The sequence below is a fragment of the Dermacentor andersoni genome, chromosome 1 (assembly GCF_023375885.2).
Source record: "Dermacentor andersoni chromosome 1, qqDerAnde1_hic_scaffold, whole genome shotgun sequence".
Lineage (NCBI taxonomy): Eukaryota > Metazoa > Arthropoda > Arachnida > Ixodida > Ixodidae > Dermacentor > Dermacentor andersoni.
Window position 1 is genome coordinate 389,173,430 of NC_092814.1, and position 14,908 is coordinate 389,188,337.

The window sequence follows — 14,908 nt, forward strand, 5'->3', positions numbered from 1 at the left end:
ATGCATCAGATTTTGCGAGCACATGCTCCGCCCCGAAAAGTGTTGGCTAGGAATGGAGGCGCGTCTCTTCTTTCACCCTTCTTTCTGCGCATGCCTCTTTCTTTCTGCGGCTGTACTACCTACGCACGCTTTGAAATGTAACCTCTGGACTCACGGGGATGCCACATGGTCTGTCGCACTTCGCACTTTCCGGACGGTGTCGTTTACACACGCTTGCACTTTGGCATAGTTCAGGTGCCCGCCTCGAGCAAAACACTTGCGGTGTCAACGGAAAGAAATTAGAAAAACAAAAAAGCAAAAAGCATTGCACTTTGGAGGCATCGACATGGAGCTACATTTTTTTTTGGTAGTTTTCTACTCTTACTATACTTATATATATAATCTATGGAACATAGCAACAGCGTGTGCCGAGAGCCAACAGCGACATTTTCATGGATAGCCCATATGGCGACAACTTCTCAACTGATGGGTTGATGGGCAGAATGGTTAATTTTGGGGCCTTTGCCATAGCGATCTTTCAGAACAACGAACAATTTGCCACGGTCCCCTTAAGTTCGTTATATCGAGATTTCACTGTATAATTGACATACAGCATTTTCAGAAAAAGTGCTTGCAATTGAGGTTTCGACGTGTACTGTTTGCTTGTATTTATTTAGGATTGAAGGAACATTGGTGCTGTAGCATTTGTAGTGTGTATGAAAACATGATAGACACCACATGTCTATGCTGCGCGTATTTATAAGAGGCCTATGTTCACTTAAGGCTGCCATTCTTTCCAAAAACTGTCTTGAATAATAAAAAGAGGATAGAACACCATAGTCATACATACAGGGTGTCTACGAACCGGGAAAACTGGGAATTCTCAGGGATTTTGAGTAGTCTGGAAAAACTCAGGGAAAACTCAGGAAATTTATGCCTCTATCAGGGAAAATTAGCTGTAATTTTATTCAAAAGGGTCGAAAGCCGCGGTAATGTTGGCTCGAGTAACAGACAGGAGTCGTAATGAATCGTCTGTAATGTCCTGTCGTGGGCTGGAGGAGTTGCCAGTGTACAGTCAACGACCGACTTTCCGGATTCCCAATAATTTGAACGGCTTCACGGCATCACCACGTACCCCGTAGAGTCAATGTATCAAAACGTCTGAAATTTCGGACGCAAGAACTCTTTGCCATCCAATTTTCCGGACGTTTTGCCATGACCGAAGCTCCGAAACGGCATTATTCAAAGCCACCACGGCAACGCTAGACCTATAGCTGCTTCTACGTTCACTATGAAGCTTCTTGCCATTGGGTGCCGCATTTTTTATTGAAAGAATTCGCTGCTGTCAGCAATGGCACGGACTCCGCCTTTGTGGCCCTCGCGATTAGCTTAGAAGCTTGGAAAGCGTGGTGCGTTGCATAATGCCGGTTCCCGAAAGTCAGCTTCGCCTTCGTGCGGAAATATTTGGTGAAGCATACGCAAAAGTATTGCAGTAAAGCATAACAAGCATGGGAAGGGGCTATTGCCTTGGGACACAGTATGTATTCCTTAACCCTTTGAGGGTCGATTTCTTTCGCCAGATGCGACCGCCCAGGGTCGATATTTTTTTATTGCAGATTCCAATTCTTCTTAGGGAGTTATTTCGAAAAAAAATTACCGTAATTTTCCTAGGGTGACCATAAATGGAGAAAAAAAATATTTTGTGTTGCTATATATGTACTCTTCATTCATGAATAACAACAATAAAAAAGGAAATAAACTTATAAGAATTGAAAATCTTATGCATTGTTATACTTCAAGGCTTTGAAAATGCACACACGAGAATATTTCGCAAGCCTCAAATGTACCTGCTCTTACACTAATATGTACATCCATAGCGTAATCGAACTGTGTAGGTGCGCGCACTCAAGAAAACTGCGTGGTTGTGTGCCCGTAAAAAAACAAAATGTGTGACAAACTTCCGCTAATCTTCATCTTATCGCCAACCAGAGGCAATTAGTTATCGCGAGTCTCAAAAAAAAAAGCAACGAAACGCATGCACGGCGGCATCCTTCCTATGCGCACCCCTGTGAGCACCAAACAAGTAAGAAACGAGCGGTTGTCCTTTGAGCAATTAGTAACGAAATAGCCATCAGTTTTGCAAGTGCAAGAAGCCAAAACCGCCCGCGGAACAAAACCCAAGCCGCTGCCCGCCCGCGCGCCAATGCGCGAGCGGTAGTATATCGACGCGTGGGAGCGACCTAGCGCTAAAACAAACCATGCAATGAAAAGTGAGAGAGGGAGGCGCGCGAAAAAAATTTCCTGTATTGCCACATAGTGGCAGCACATGACAGAAAAGAAAAGGTTAGGAAATCGGCGCGCTTTTTAAGTATACAGACGGCGCCGTAAACATACGGCATCGACCATTTTGGAGTTCGTTCACGGCGCCGTATATTTACGTCATTGACCCTCAAAAGGTTAGTTATGCACACATGCACCTGGTATTTCCTCTCACGGTACAAGCACCGATATGCCTAATACGTGTACCGACAGACCTTCAAAGCGTTTTCAAATGTATCTGTGGCAGTTTGAGCCCTTAAGGGCAGTAAATGACATGCATTTATTTTTTCCAACTGGCCGATTTTTCGGACGTTTTCGCGGCCCCTAAGGAGTTCGAAAAATCAGACGTGGACTGTGCAGCTGACCAAGAAGATGCTTCAAATGGTCCGTGGGGCGAACGAGTGGCAGGAGGAGGACAAGGACAGAAAGGACCTACACATTGAGGAATGAATGGGAAAGGAAATGTGCTGCCGCTGTTTTGAAGGAGCTTGAGCTCAAAAAACAAGGTGTTGGCTGATGCCGAGATGCAGGTGTCCCTCATCCAAACCAAAATAAACTCTTTAAAGCAGTGAAACACAACACTGAGGCGTCATGCGCGGGCTGAGAGTATGTCAGGACAGTTGAGGTTGACTTACGAGCTGTTGAGAGAGAATCTCAATTGTGACAAAGTTCGGGCCTCATACCACTGAGCTTGCTATCAGTTGATAGAAATAGCTCATATTCGAAAATATTTGCTTCTGTATGCATCTCCTTTTTATTCGTGTTTGAGAATGTCTGACTCGATTTGCAATTTTTTTCGAAGACGTCTTATATGCTGTGCATTTTACTAACCCCTCCCTTCTGTTCTCTTTTTGAATAACATAAGCACTACTCCTTAGTATTCAAATTGAATTAAGTAGTTTCTTTTATAATTTTTTTCATATGTTTACTAGAGAGTGACAGCATTGGGCATTTATTAAGCACAAGTAATTTCCTCTACGTTGTCCTTGGTGTCAGTGTTTGTCGGCTTCTTATGATATGACTAATAAAGATCGGGCCCCTCGGTTAACCCTTTTCCTTCTCGTTTATAGTCATCCATCTTGTTTATGTTAATTATGTTACATTTTTGAAAAGCAGTCACAGTAGATTCATAATATTCGGGGAAGGCAGTATTTTAAAGAACTTTTTTTTTGCATTGCTAGAACACTTTGTATGTTTGATTTTGTTGTTGTTAGCCAGACTAAGCTACAATAATTAATTTGAGAAATTAACAATGCATGATGTATTTGAATTTTAACATTTGAAGGAAGAAACCCACGGTAGCATGACATTGCACCCCTGACTAGCTCCAGCTTTTGCACAGCTGTGAAATATTTGAATGCCACGTAAGACTCGAAGAATATGTTACACCAATCAATGTATGTTTCTCAACAAATTCAATTTCATCGTCACCACATTTAATGACATGTTCTGTCCTCACTGCCTTGTTTCTGGCTTGAAGAAAACATAACTTTTGCTTTTAAGGGAATCATTCTAAATGAGTTAAACAGGGACCAGTTCACAAGTTACATTCAGTTGGAGTTTTCTTGGCGTCAGGACCAGAAATAAGCCATCTCGGCACGCCCACTTTTTGCACATGCGGCAGGTTACCTCTAATACAGGGTGTGCAGGCTGTGTGTGCGTTTAGCCACGCTGACAACCATGTGGAACTATGGCGGCGCTAAAAATGAAAACGCACGGCAACCTGCACTCCCCCCTGTCCTACTCCCTCTTTCTCGCATGCACTTGATCGTTTCAACCATGAGCTCGCTCCCCTCCTCCTTTTCCCTTGCTCACATGGGAATACAGTGCTCATCAAGCCACCATCTTTTTTGGCTCACCCTCGCAACCTTTCATTCACACCAAAAACATACAGCGCACAGGGCGTGATGGGATCTTATTACAATTGCTTCGTGTAAGAGTCTTAGGTAAACCTGTATGAGCTAGATCTTTCCCTGCGACTGCGTGCAACATGCAAAACATAGAAAATAACTTTATTGTATTCATATCAATCGTGGTAAGCTAAGAGCACATGACTATCAAGATGACAAAGCAGGGTAAAAATGCAGCACAATGTATTGTGGTAACGCGCAGTACAAATATTATACTCACCTTAAAAAAAAATAAGTATAGCATCAGAGTGGCAGTATAGCATACTAAATGTTGTCTAGTCTCTTTCATACAGTGCATCAAGTCCCCCAAAAAATGTGCATTATTAAGCAGGTCTCGCAGAAGGAAGCTTGGCCAACTGCACGACATGCATTGTAGTTGCCGTGAAGCAGAAGACGCTTCAGCTCTGTTGAAGTGAATGGCGCCACAGGGTGCTCTCGCTAAATTATCTACATGGAATATTTCTTTCTTGTGAAATGTGATCGCAATAAAGAAGGTACATTTATCGGCATTCAGAGACAAGACGGCCGCACCGCAATTGGAACCAGCCATCGCAGGCAACTGGCAAATGCAAATGCGCTGTGGCCCGCGCTGTTTCTGCAGTCTCCTCACAATCATCACAATCATAACAAAAACATGGCGGCCACCTACAAGCACTGGAAATTCCAGTCTAATAGGAAATGAAATAGCAGATCAGAATCTGACAAAAGCTGCCTTACGTAGAGTGGCAGATGAAAACCAGGCTTCAAGTCAGGATACGAAGAGATTTATCCACCAGAGGCTCTGAAACCACTGGCAGAGTGAGTGGGATATGGAAACGGAAAACAAATTGCAATCATTAAGAGCACAATTGTGGAAGAGTCCTCCACTGAAACTTCCTAGGCTATCAGAAGTGGCACTTTGTAGATTGTGAATATGACACACACACGGAACACATGTGCATCTTGAGGAGACTTGCCAACCTGGGAGAAATGTGGAGAGCAGCTAACCATTCTGCACATTTTAATTGAATGTCCTCATGTTCATTGTGAAAAAGCATGCTATTTAAATGCATCTTTTATGCATCATATACCTTCTCGCTCTGCCCCATTTTTTATCAGGGGAAGCAATGTTTCCTTTTAAAGCTGTTTTTTTTAATACTTTGAAGAAGTGAACTTTCTTAACCGTATCATTTATCATCCTAGTCACTAGTCTCAGTCTCACAGGTGAGCAAGCACTGCAACCACGTTTTAAAAGTGAAGCCTTCTTTGCCTCTTCCTTCAACTTTCCCACTGCTGCTGCTGCTGCTGCTGTCCGACACACTGCATCGGTGGGTGGTTGGGCGAGTCAGAGAGGAAAGGCGACCCACTTGTTTTCACCCCAGCACGTCGAATGTGCACATTGCCCTCTGAGCTCTCTGGGCGTTGCCCCATTAGCCTCTTGACAGCTGTAATTATCCGCGACTCCCCTCAGAAGCATTGCAGAAACTACAGCTCTTCCATTTCTGCTAACATGCTGCGAGTCCAGAGTGGACATAGATAGAACTGTAGAGAGGAGGGAGGAGGAGATGCAGTTCCCATACAAGGGGGGTTGACGTGAGAAGGCAAGAAAACTCTACTAGTATATGACAGCGGTTGCGGGGAAATTGGATAAGCTTAAGTTCAAGGTACGGTACAGTACGCTGCTGCTATTTCTGAAAAATAAACACCATGTAAATATGTCAAGCAGACAAATTATGCAGGGCGTGCAGAAGCAGAGCCGTATTAATTAAAGCGCAGCGCAGGGTCCAGGCGACATTACGGAAGTGGTCGACCATCAAATCAACGCTTTTGTGCCTGCCGCAGTAGCTTTGTGGCTATGGCATTGCTAGAGGTCACGGATTTGATCCCGACTGCAGGAGCCGCATTTCGTCGGGGGCGAAATAGAAAACACATGTGCAGTTCGATTTTTAGACATGTTAAAGGACATCACGGTGTCAAAATTAATCCGGAGTCCGCCACTACTGTGTGCCTCATAATCTGAGTGTGGTTTTGGCACGTGCAGCCCCATAATCTAATTCAAGTATAATACTTCTGCCCTGGTGGGATGTGCCATGTGATGCAATGGCAATGCTCAACCCTCTCAGAGGTCAAGAAATATGTTGCACAACAATGCCTCAAGCAAACACCTCTCTCTTTGTGTTCTTTGTACTACACAGAGAAGCAGCAGTTGTGCACGCAAGGTAACATTTAACATCAACTCACCACTCTCGTGTTAGACAAAATGTAGAAGAAATTAAGCTTTAGCTGTCAGCATCACCGCTAATTATCGTGAATCACAACATCCAGCACAGAAAACGTCGCTTGCATTGATTCCCACAGTACGTGGGATCTGCATAATTTTTTTAGTGTCGCTTTATACACCACTATTTTACATTTATACCATTTGAGAGCCATTATTGTCTTAAATCAGCATATGTGTAGCATGTTCTTTTCTTTTTTGTTATGTCCAACTAAATATCATTGTTATCGCACTCTTTGGCCTAAGATTCCCTTACGCCACTAAGCCCCATTGAAAAAAAACGAACCTCTCTGATGACAACTTGGGTCACTGGGTATGTGCCAGTAGGTGGGTGCCGCTCTTCAATGACAAAAAAGATCCCTTAAATTTCTCTGATGCTGGGCAGAATTGAACACCTACGTTACACGGGTTCCTCAAGGATAGCAACCCGACGCTTTACAAGGCTGCGCCACAAATGCACTGGGTGAGTGCCACTCTTCAGTGAACCTCTCGCCAACTTGGGTCACTGTCTATGTGCCACTGGGTGTGCAGCGAGTGAGGGAACAGATCTCAGCTTTTGCACCCACCGGGGCGCTTCTCGTCTTGAAGGCCACACGTGGACTGCTCGGTAGCGCCACTTGATGGCTCAGCTTGTCCAGACAAAAGCGCGAGAGAGGAGCCCGGCTGCCACATGATGCACTTCTGAGCATTTGTACGCACCGGCGTGTCATGCATTTCAGAGGCTGCGCATGGGCTTCACGGTGCCTCTGCTAGATGGTGCCGAATGTTCCTAGAGCAGCACGAAAGAGGAGTTCCACTGTGGTACATGCCTCATACATAACTTGTTTCGATGGTGGAGATGTGTCACTATATTGATTCAATGCTAAGTGCATTACTGTCAATAGTCATCACGAGGTGGGTTCTGCCGAATTTTTTTATTGTTTGTATTTGCCTTTAAAAAAATGCATGAGGCAAAGGTTGTCAGCACAAACAATATCAGGACAAAAAAATGTTCATAAAAATGGTACCAGTGTGCTTGAAATCCTTTGTTCATGATGGGCCTTTTCGAAGATTCTTTTGCCTCGAAAATTTTATATATTTGCACAGCCCAAGGTGCTACTATTCTGAGCACACATTTCACCGTGTTGTCTTTCTGAGTGAGTCAGAGCTGGCCAGATAGTGAATTTGAAGATATTGTGGACAGTGTCCAGAGAATAATGCCCACAGTTGAGGGCAGTGTTTTTGCAGCAGCTTCAACGACTGTACTTGGATCCTAAGTAGTGCAAAAAATGACTGGCAGACATAAGAACGACAACACAGAGTGCTAACTTCTAACTTTTTATGTCAAGAAACGTGTTTTTATTAGACCTCTTGCAAGCGGGCATGTCAAATAGGGTGATGTCATGTTATGACCATTTGAATAAGCCAGTTTATTTTGCAACAGTGATAGTAAAGCAGTGCTCACACACCTGTCTGCCAAATTTGGAATATTAATGGCTTTGATTCACTCATGTGTCCGCTGTTCTATGGCTCTGCCCATGACACTTGACTGGTCAAACTCTTTACCATGACCGACCAACTAACCTTAATTACCAGCTTGTTCAATGCCTCTGTTTCAGAATCGGGGCCCGGCAGAGAGCAGCTTCTGTCCAAGTGCTGGCTGGTCTGCCACTGGGCTGCAGCGGCAGGCTGAACTGGGCGCGGCTTTGCTCTTCCTCAGCGTGGTCCCACCTCCACGGGTGAGCATGCCATGCTTGGGCAGTGTCTGGTGGCCGTGGGTGACAGTTTTGGGGCCTCTCCGACTCTTTGGAAATAGGCCTTATTATTTCTAAGCCGTATTATTTGGTCTGTGGTAGTGATGCCATCATCATGATCAGCCTCTGCTCTCCCCCACACTGTCTGCGCCTTCAGTGCCCATCATAGGGCACTCCCTTTATATTTTATTGCGATAGCAATTATACGAGCACTCCAAGCGTATTTCTGGCATCGGCGTCGTCATGAGGTTCTGTATAAAGTGCAAAGGGGATAAAATCGTTGCCACGCACCATATGCTGTATGTGCGAGTGAAAGCATGCGAGGGTGAGCCGGCCATCGCGGCTCAATCTTTCGCACGAAAGTGGGGACAGCAGGGAGGAAGCGCGCCATCTTCCGTCACCCGCAAGGCTCAGGGGGAGGGAAGCGGGTGCGTGTTCTCCTCTTTGTGGCCTGTGCGCGCCCACCCAAGCCGCTGCATCTTGAAAGGCATCTGCAGCGAGGACAAGGTCTGCCATGGGTAGGGAAGGGGGGCGCGTTCTACTCTGGGCGGTCTGGTCGGCCATGCACGCCCGCCCAGGCCGCTGCATCTTGAAAGCCATCTGCGACGTGTACAGAGTCCGCCAAGCGCTGTGTTTTCATGGCTTAGTTCACATTGATGCGAACAGCAGCACGAAGGTCAATTTGCTCGCTGCTGCTGCCACACTTGCTTCCCTCCAGCGTTACTCACTCCAACAAGCTTCTGCAGTCATTGAGTAAGATGTGTTCATGTTTGCTTGTGCGCACCTGACGCCACGCTTGTTACTTTTGTTAATATGCCTATGTTTACAACTTTATGCTGCCGATAAAACTACTAGCCTTACATACTAAAGCAGTCCACTACAAATTGCTATCGCAATCAATGCTTCGCCTTTCGGGTGAAACTGCGACTTTTTTTGATGACTAGGCTTCAATATACAGCGCTGTCTCCTTGTGTCTTCATATTCTATGCTGGAACACTCTGAGGTAATTGAGAGCCTTCTGAATGGCAGGCTGGCATGGGGCGCACTTTGCAGTAGTGGCTACACAATTTGCCAGCTAAAGTGATTACAGCCATGCGTATTCTGACCCCACCAGATTGATGTCATAAGAGACACTGCTTAGAATCTGCGCTTCGCGAATTGTGCCCGCATCAGATGCAGTTTTGTTTTGACGTTCAAGTTGGCCATCTTTTGGCAGTGGGCTTGCGAAAGTCAGTTGTAGTAGCTGTGGCTGAATCTCTCCTACAGGAAGGTAAAAAACAGAGCTGGAAGGGAAAGAGCTGAACTCCGGTGACTGATGGTGAGATCGTTGGTTATGCCTTACATGCGCAAGATCTCACACAACCTCATGAAGGTCACGAACAGACATCGTGTTCCTGTGGTATTCTCGACCCCTGACATGTTCTCTGTCCTCGGATTTGCAATGGCAGTAAACAAGGGAGCCTAACGAGGCGTCAATGCCCTTTTGTTAAATGCTTGTCTACTCCATTCCTATGACGTTTGCGAAGATAGCCAGATCGAACGGTGTGTAAACAACTGATTTGGGTAGCATGTTCTCAAAGTGAAAAAAAAAGACGCATTTGGTTGCCCATATTACTGGGTTAGATAGTAATTCTCAGTGGATCTGCAATTGGCATGGCTCGTTTGGCTTTGGAGGCCTTCTTCATTACCAAGCATTCTGCATAAGTCTACTGTTTTGCACAAGGCCAAGCTTGATTTTCTGAGGGATTGCTTTTCACTTGAAGTAGCGTGACACATGCACTCGAAAGAGCGTATAAATCGGTGGGTTGTTGACAGGAATAAACAGTTGGTAGTAGCGCTTGTCCTCATCTGTTCCATGTGTATTTGTGCAATTAGTTTGTGCTTAACTTCCCAGTCAGCATGTCAGACCACCTAGCCCCACTAAAGGCATGTTTATAGGGAAGAAAGGTTGTAGTTACGTTTACTCTGTTCTCTTTAAGGTGATGTCGAGAATCCAGTTACAAGAAAAATTCAGGGCTGTTTTTTGCACCGAAGGAAAAAGTAAAATAGCACATGTTTCACATCTGCCTAATGTGTGTCATTTGTACGAGCTATAGCATACTTGAGGGGCACAACAAGCACAATTCACAGTTGGCAGTGCTGAACTTTTAAAATACTAGTTGATTGATTACTACACAGTTCAGTGTTTGCTCCAGCTGAAATTTTATTATTTGGAAGGTTTTCAACATGAGTGCATGCCAAAATCAAAAGGAATTTACCGTAACGTTCATTTAAATAGCATTTTGCATTGATTGAAGTTTAATTGAAGGCCTGCATGTACTGCATAGGGTGCATGCACAGCATGCACCCTATGCCTACTTCAGTGTTATACAGTCAAACCTTGATATAAGTCTTAGTTGGAACGAAAAACTTAATTAAAGCGCAAATTTCGTTATGTAGAGGTTTTAAAGTTTCAGCAGTAAAAAATAATTCCGCAGGTCCCCAAAACATTCCTCGTGGGTAGTATCTTGTCACTAAGCACTTATAAACAAATTATTGCAAAAAGGTGCAGATCACGCCAAAAACAATGCATTGATGTGGCTCATGGTGTCTGAAATTGGCATGTAGTGCATCACACAGCACCGTAAATCTTGGATGCCATGGTTGACCACACTTAGTGCCCACAGCCATCATTAGATTGCACCGAGAAATTAAAACATAAGGAAATTCATCCTTCCTGAGAGAAAAAAAAGTTGCAGTTTTGCATAAAAGGCGAAGCGTTCACAGCAATAGCGAAGTATTAGACAACTACACAATGCAAAGTTCCTAGTTCTATCGGCCATATAAATTGCAGTAAACATTCGGTTACTAATTAGACAAATGTGGTGTCGCATTCACGCAGGCAAACATCAACAGATCTCACGTGACAACCACAAACGCTAGCTGTCACAAAGCGCCGACAGTGGAAAGTGACCACTTTTTTTGCTGCCTCTCGCTCCAGCGCCTCAGAAAGATGAGATTATGTGAGTTCCAACACTAGGCGCACGGGAACACAGCATGAACAAAGCTACCATCCATCTTGGCTTTGACCTTTGCACCCACCGTAGATTACATACAGTAAAACCTTTTAGATACATAGTTGGCGGGGAACATGGATCAGGTTCGCACTAAGCGATGCACCAATTAATCGACAATGGCAGCTGAGCAGCTATAGACTTAGTGGCCAATAAAATGTGTTAATTCTCACTCAAGCACACACGCAGACAAGTTTTATTTGCGAGCAGGCAGCAAAAAATCTACGATTTTCACTTGCCGCCATGGTGGCCATGCAGCGACGATGGCATCCTCAAACTCAGCAAGGCTGCAAGCCAGTTTCTCCATCAAGCCCCATTTCTCTGTGAATGGCCTCGTGACAGTCAACGCGCTAGTCGTGTCAGGTACGGAAGGGCCATCATCTCTGTCGTCGTCATCCATGATGACTACGCGAAAGCTCTAGAAGCTATGGAAGCAGGAAACACGTCATGGCTACCATATTTTGACGTCATGATCGGTGGCAACTGCAGTCCGGGAGAGGTCGATGTGACACAATGTCGCTATGTATTGTCTGCCCGCACAACGTTTCGCTGATTCCATGCTTGTACACACTGAAAAATAAAGTAAATACTATGCACTAACTGTTTGGCATGCATTAAGCGATTACGTCTTAAGCTGTCAGCCAGTACATTAGGTTCAATAGCGACAGGGTGGGGGATCCATCACGACTATATTTAAACCGTAATTACCTATTAAGCGGGTATATAATAACGAGGCTTTACTGCACCTACAAGATACAGCGCCTGGCCAGTGTATGCGCACAGGCATGTGCAGCAACAGCAGGGGAGGAAGAGACGTGTCACTTAATCACGTTATTGTGCGTTCACCTCCATGCCTCCCCTTGCACTGGAGGAACCGTCAGCTGGGGAGGGGGGCATGGCTGACACGACTTGTTTCCAGCTCTAAAAATTTTATTTTTTATTTATTTTATTTTATTTGAAAATACCTTACAGGCCTCAAAGTGAGGCATTGAGTAAGGGGGCAGTACATAGAAAATACTTAGAATACAAGGCACTATAAACCGTATCTGTTAACAACCTATAACAGCAAGTGCAACCGAGATGAAAAAAGAATTATTTAGTGCACGATTCACTAGGGAAAAGAAGGAAAAATCATATAATAACAAGGAATAAATCACACAGATTGTTTTCAGTGCAGTTGTGTAATTAACATGAGACTGTTAAACAGTAATAATGAAAAAAAAATGACAGGAAAGTTACGGACGCGACATTCCAACGGAACAGTAAACATAGCGACATAACGGTAATAACGCGACAATAAGCTGTAAAAGATAGTGCAAGTATAGAAAACATTGTGCGACAAACGTAAAACTTCACATTTCTTTAGTCATGCGTTCAGTCAAGGCACCACGGAATGAATCGTAGTTGGACTGGCATGCAATGCCGTCCGGGAGCGAATTCCATATTCTGATAGCACGAGGAAGGGCAGAGTAATGGAATGCTGTTGTAGAACCGTAAAGGCGGGCATAGCTGAAATGATTATGAAGCCTATGTGATGTGGAGTAGGGTCATTTCAAGCATGCGGGTGTTCGAGTGGAGTGAAGGAATTTGTGGAACAGTGATAAAAGGGCAATGTCTCGATGAGTGTTCAAGGATTGTAATGAAAGCTGAAGTTTTATTTGTGTTACACTAGACTGGTAGCTGTAATAGTTTATGATGAAGCGGCTTGCTCTGTACTGGATCCATTCTAGCGTTTCAATGAGGTATTTCTGGTGAGGGGACCAAATGGGAGATGCATACTCGAGCTTGGGACGAACGAGAGTTAGGTAAGCTAGCTTGCGAACATTTGAAGGAACATTTCTTAAGTTGCGTCGCAAGTTCCCCAACGATTGGGAGGTATTAGCTGAAATGGACGTGATATGCTTTGTCCAAGAAAGATTCGATGTGAATAGAACTCCTAGATACTTATATTGTGTAGCTGTTGTAACAGTGTAATTGTTAATATGGTAGTGATACGGTGAGGTTGCCGACTTCCAGGTAAACGACATTACTTCCCCGCAGGGGCGTCTGCGTCAGCAGGCATTTGGTGTGTTGCGACACCACGTACCCGAGCACACGAGGGTTGGACTCTCCCGCGTCTAACCGTGCGTGGCTTAGCCGTGTGTGAAGAAAAGGGGATCCTGGGGGTTGAGCCAATGCCAGGTGTTTGGACCTTTACGGCCCCTCGGCGGCGGCAACACACCCCTTTGGCCTCGGTTTCACGTAGACTGCACCCCCAGACTGACCCACCCGCGGGAAATCGGCAGTTGCCTTTTCCTGTCTCTCTCTCCCTCCACCCTTCGTCTTTCTCTGACTTTTAATCTTTCCTGTCTTCTCCTAGCTTCCGCTTACTTCCAATTTTTCCAGGCAGCAAGGGTTAACCTTGTGTGAATAGCCAACCTAGGTTATTTCATATTCGGTTATAGTAATTACGTACAGCTGGCATTTGCAGGACCTGTTTTTACAGTTTCTGCAGCGTCCCCTTGTAGGGCTCCACGGTGGGTGGCTGGCGTTATTGCCGAAAACTACACATTCCTCTATGGATAATTCCTTCCCTCAACTGCCTGATCGCCCTCAGAAAAGAGGGCGCACCGATGAAGTTTTCCAGTTTTTTGGCCGCCAAAAAGAATCCTTCCCGCGTTTCCATGTCATTCATTCTGCAGAACCAGATAAACCAGTACGAACAATCTCACCCTTCCTTGTTTCCAAGTCATTGACTGAAGTCTTTGGTCCTGGTTATAAGGCGTCGAGGATGGCAAGCGGTGATCTCCTCTTGAAGCTCCACAATCAGAAACAATATGAAAAATTGTCAAAACTAGTGTCATTTGGAGAAACCCAATTAATTATAACCCCGCACCGCACGATGAACACCACCCGTGGTGTTGTCTCCGACGATGACTTGATGGAGCTCACTGAGGCTGAACTCTTGGAGGGCTTCAGTGACCAGAATGTTATCAATGCTAAACGAATTAAGATGAGGCGAGATGGTAAAGAGATCAAGACGAAACACCTGATACTCACCTTCGACTCAAGTGTCCTTCCCGAGTCCATCGAGGCCGGTTATATCAAACTTCGTGTTCGGCCATACGTGCCCACTCCTCTCAGATGCTTTAAGTGCCAACGTTTCGGCCACAGTTCACAGAACTGTCGAGGCCGGCTTACTTGTGCCAAGTGCAGTGACAATGAACATTCCTCCGAAACGTGCCAGAACACTCCACATTGTGTCAACTGTGATGGCGAGCATGCCGCATACTCGCGGTCATGCCCGTCTTGGAAAAGAGAAAAAGAAATTATTACAATCAAAGTCAAGGAAAACATAAGTTTCAAGGAGGCACGCAGGCGGGTTTCATACCTGCCCAAGGAAAGTTTTGCCGATGTGACGTGTCAGGGGGCAGCGACACAACGGCCTCCGGCGGCTCTCCTACCCACAAGCAGTGAGTCGGCAGCTACGCCATCTGCCCCTGCGGCGGTTGCAGCTAGCGCTGCTCCGTCAACCCAGAATGAGGGACCATTGACCCCGAAGGTGGGCGCAGCCGAGGCTGCCCCAACCTCCCCGGCCCCTTCCAGTGCTGGCAACAGCCGGCGCAGCTAAATCCCTCAGGGAGCCCCATCGACCTCCGGGCTGGTAGGCGCAGGGGT

The 14,908-nt window shown here is 45.4% G+C and overlaps 1 protein-coding gene across 5 annotated transcripts in view; it reads left to right on the forward strand.

The window, feature by feature from the left end:
- The window catches only part of LOC126518743 (uncharacterized), a 192,312-nt gene that overhangs the window by 122,082 nt on the left and 55,322 nt on the right, over nucleotides 1–14,908 (forward strand). For all 5 annotated transcript variants that reach the window (XM_055064856.1, XM_055064858.2, XM_055064857.2 and 2 more), the window contains one exon: nucleotides 8,064–8,183. In XM_055064856.1, the coding sequence (XP_054920831.1) occupies nucleotides 8,064–8,183 (120 nt within the window). The remainder of the gene's footprint in view (nucleotides 1–8,063; nucleotides 8,184–14,908) is intronic.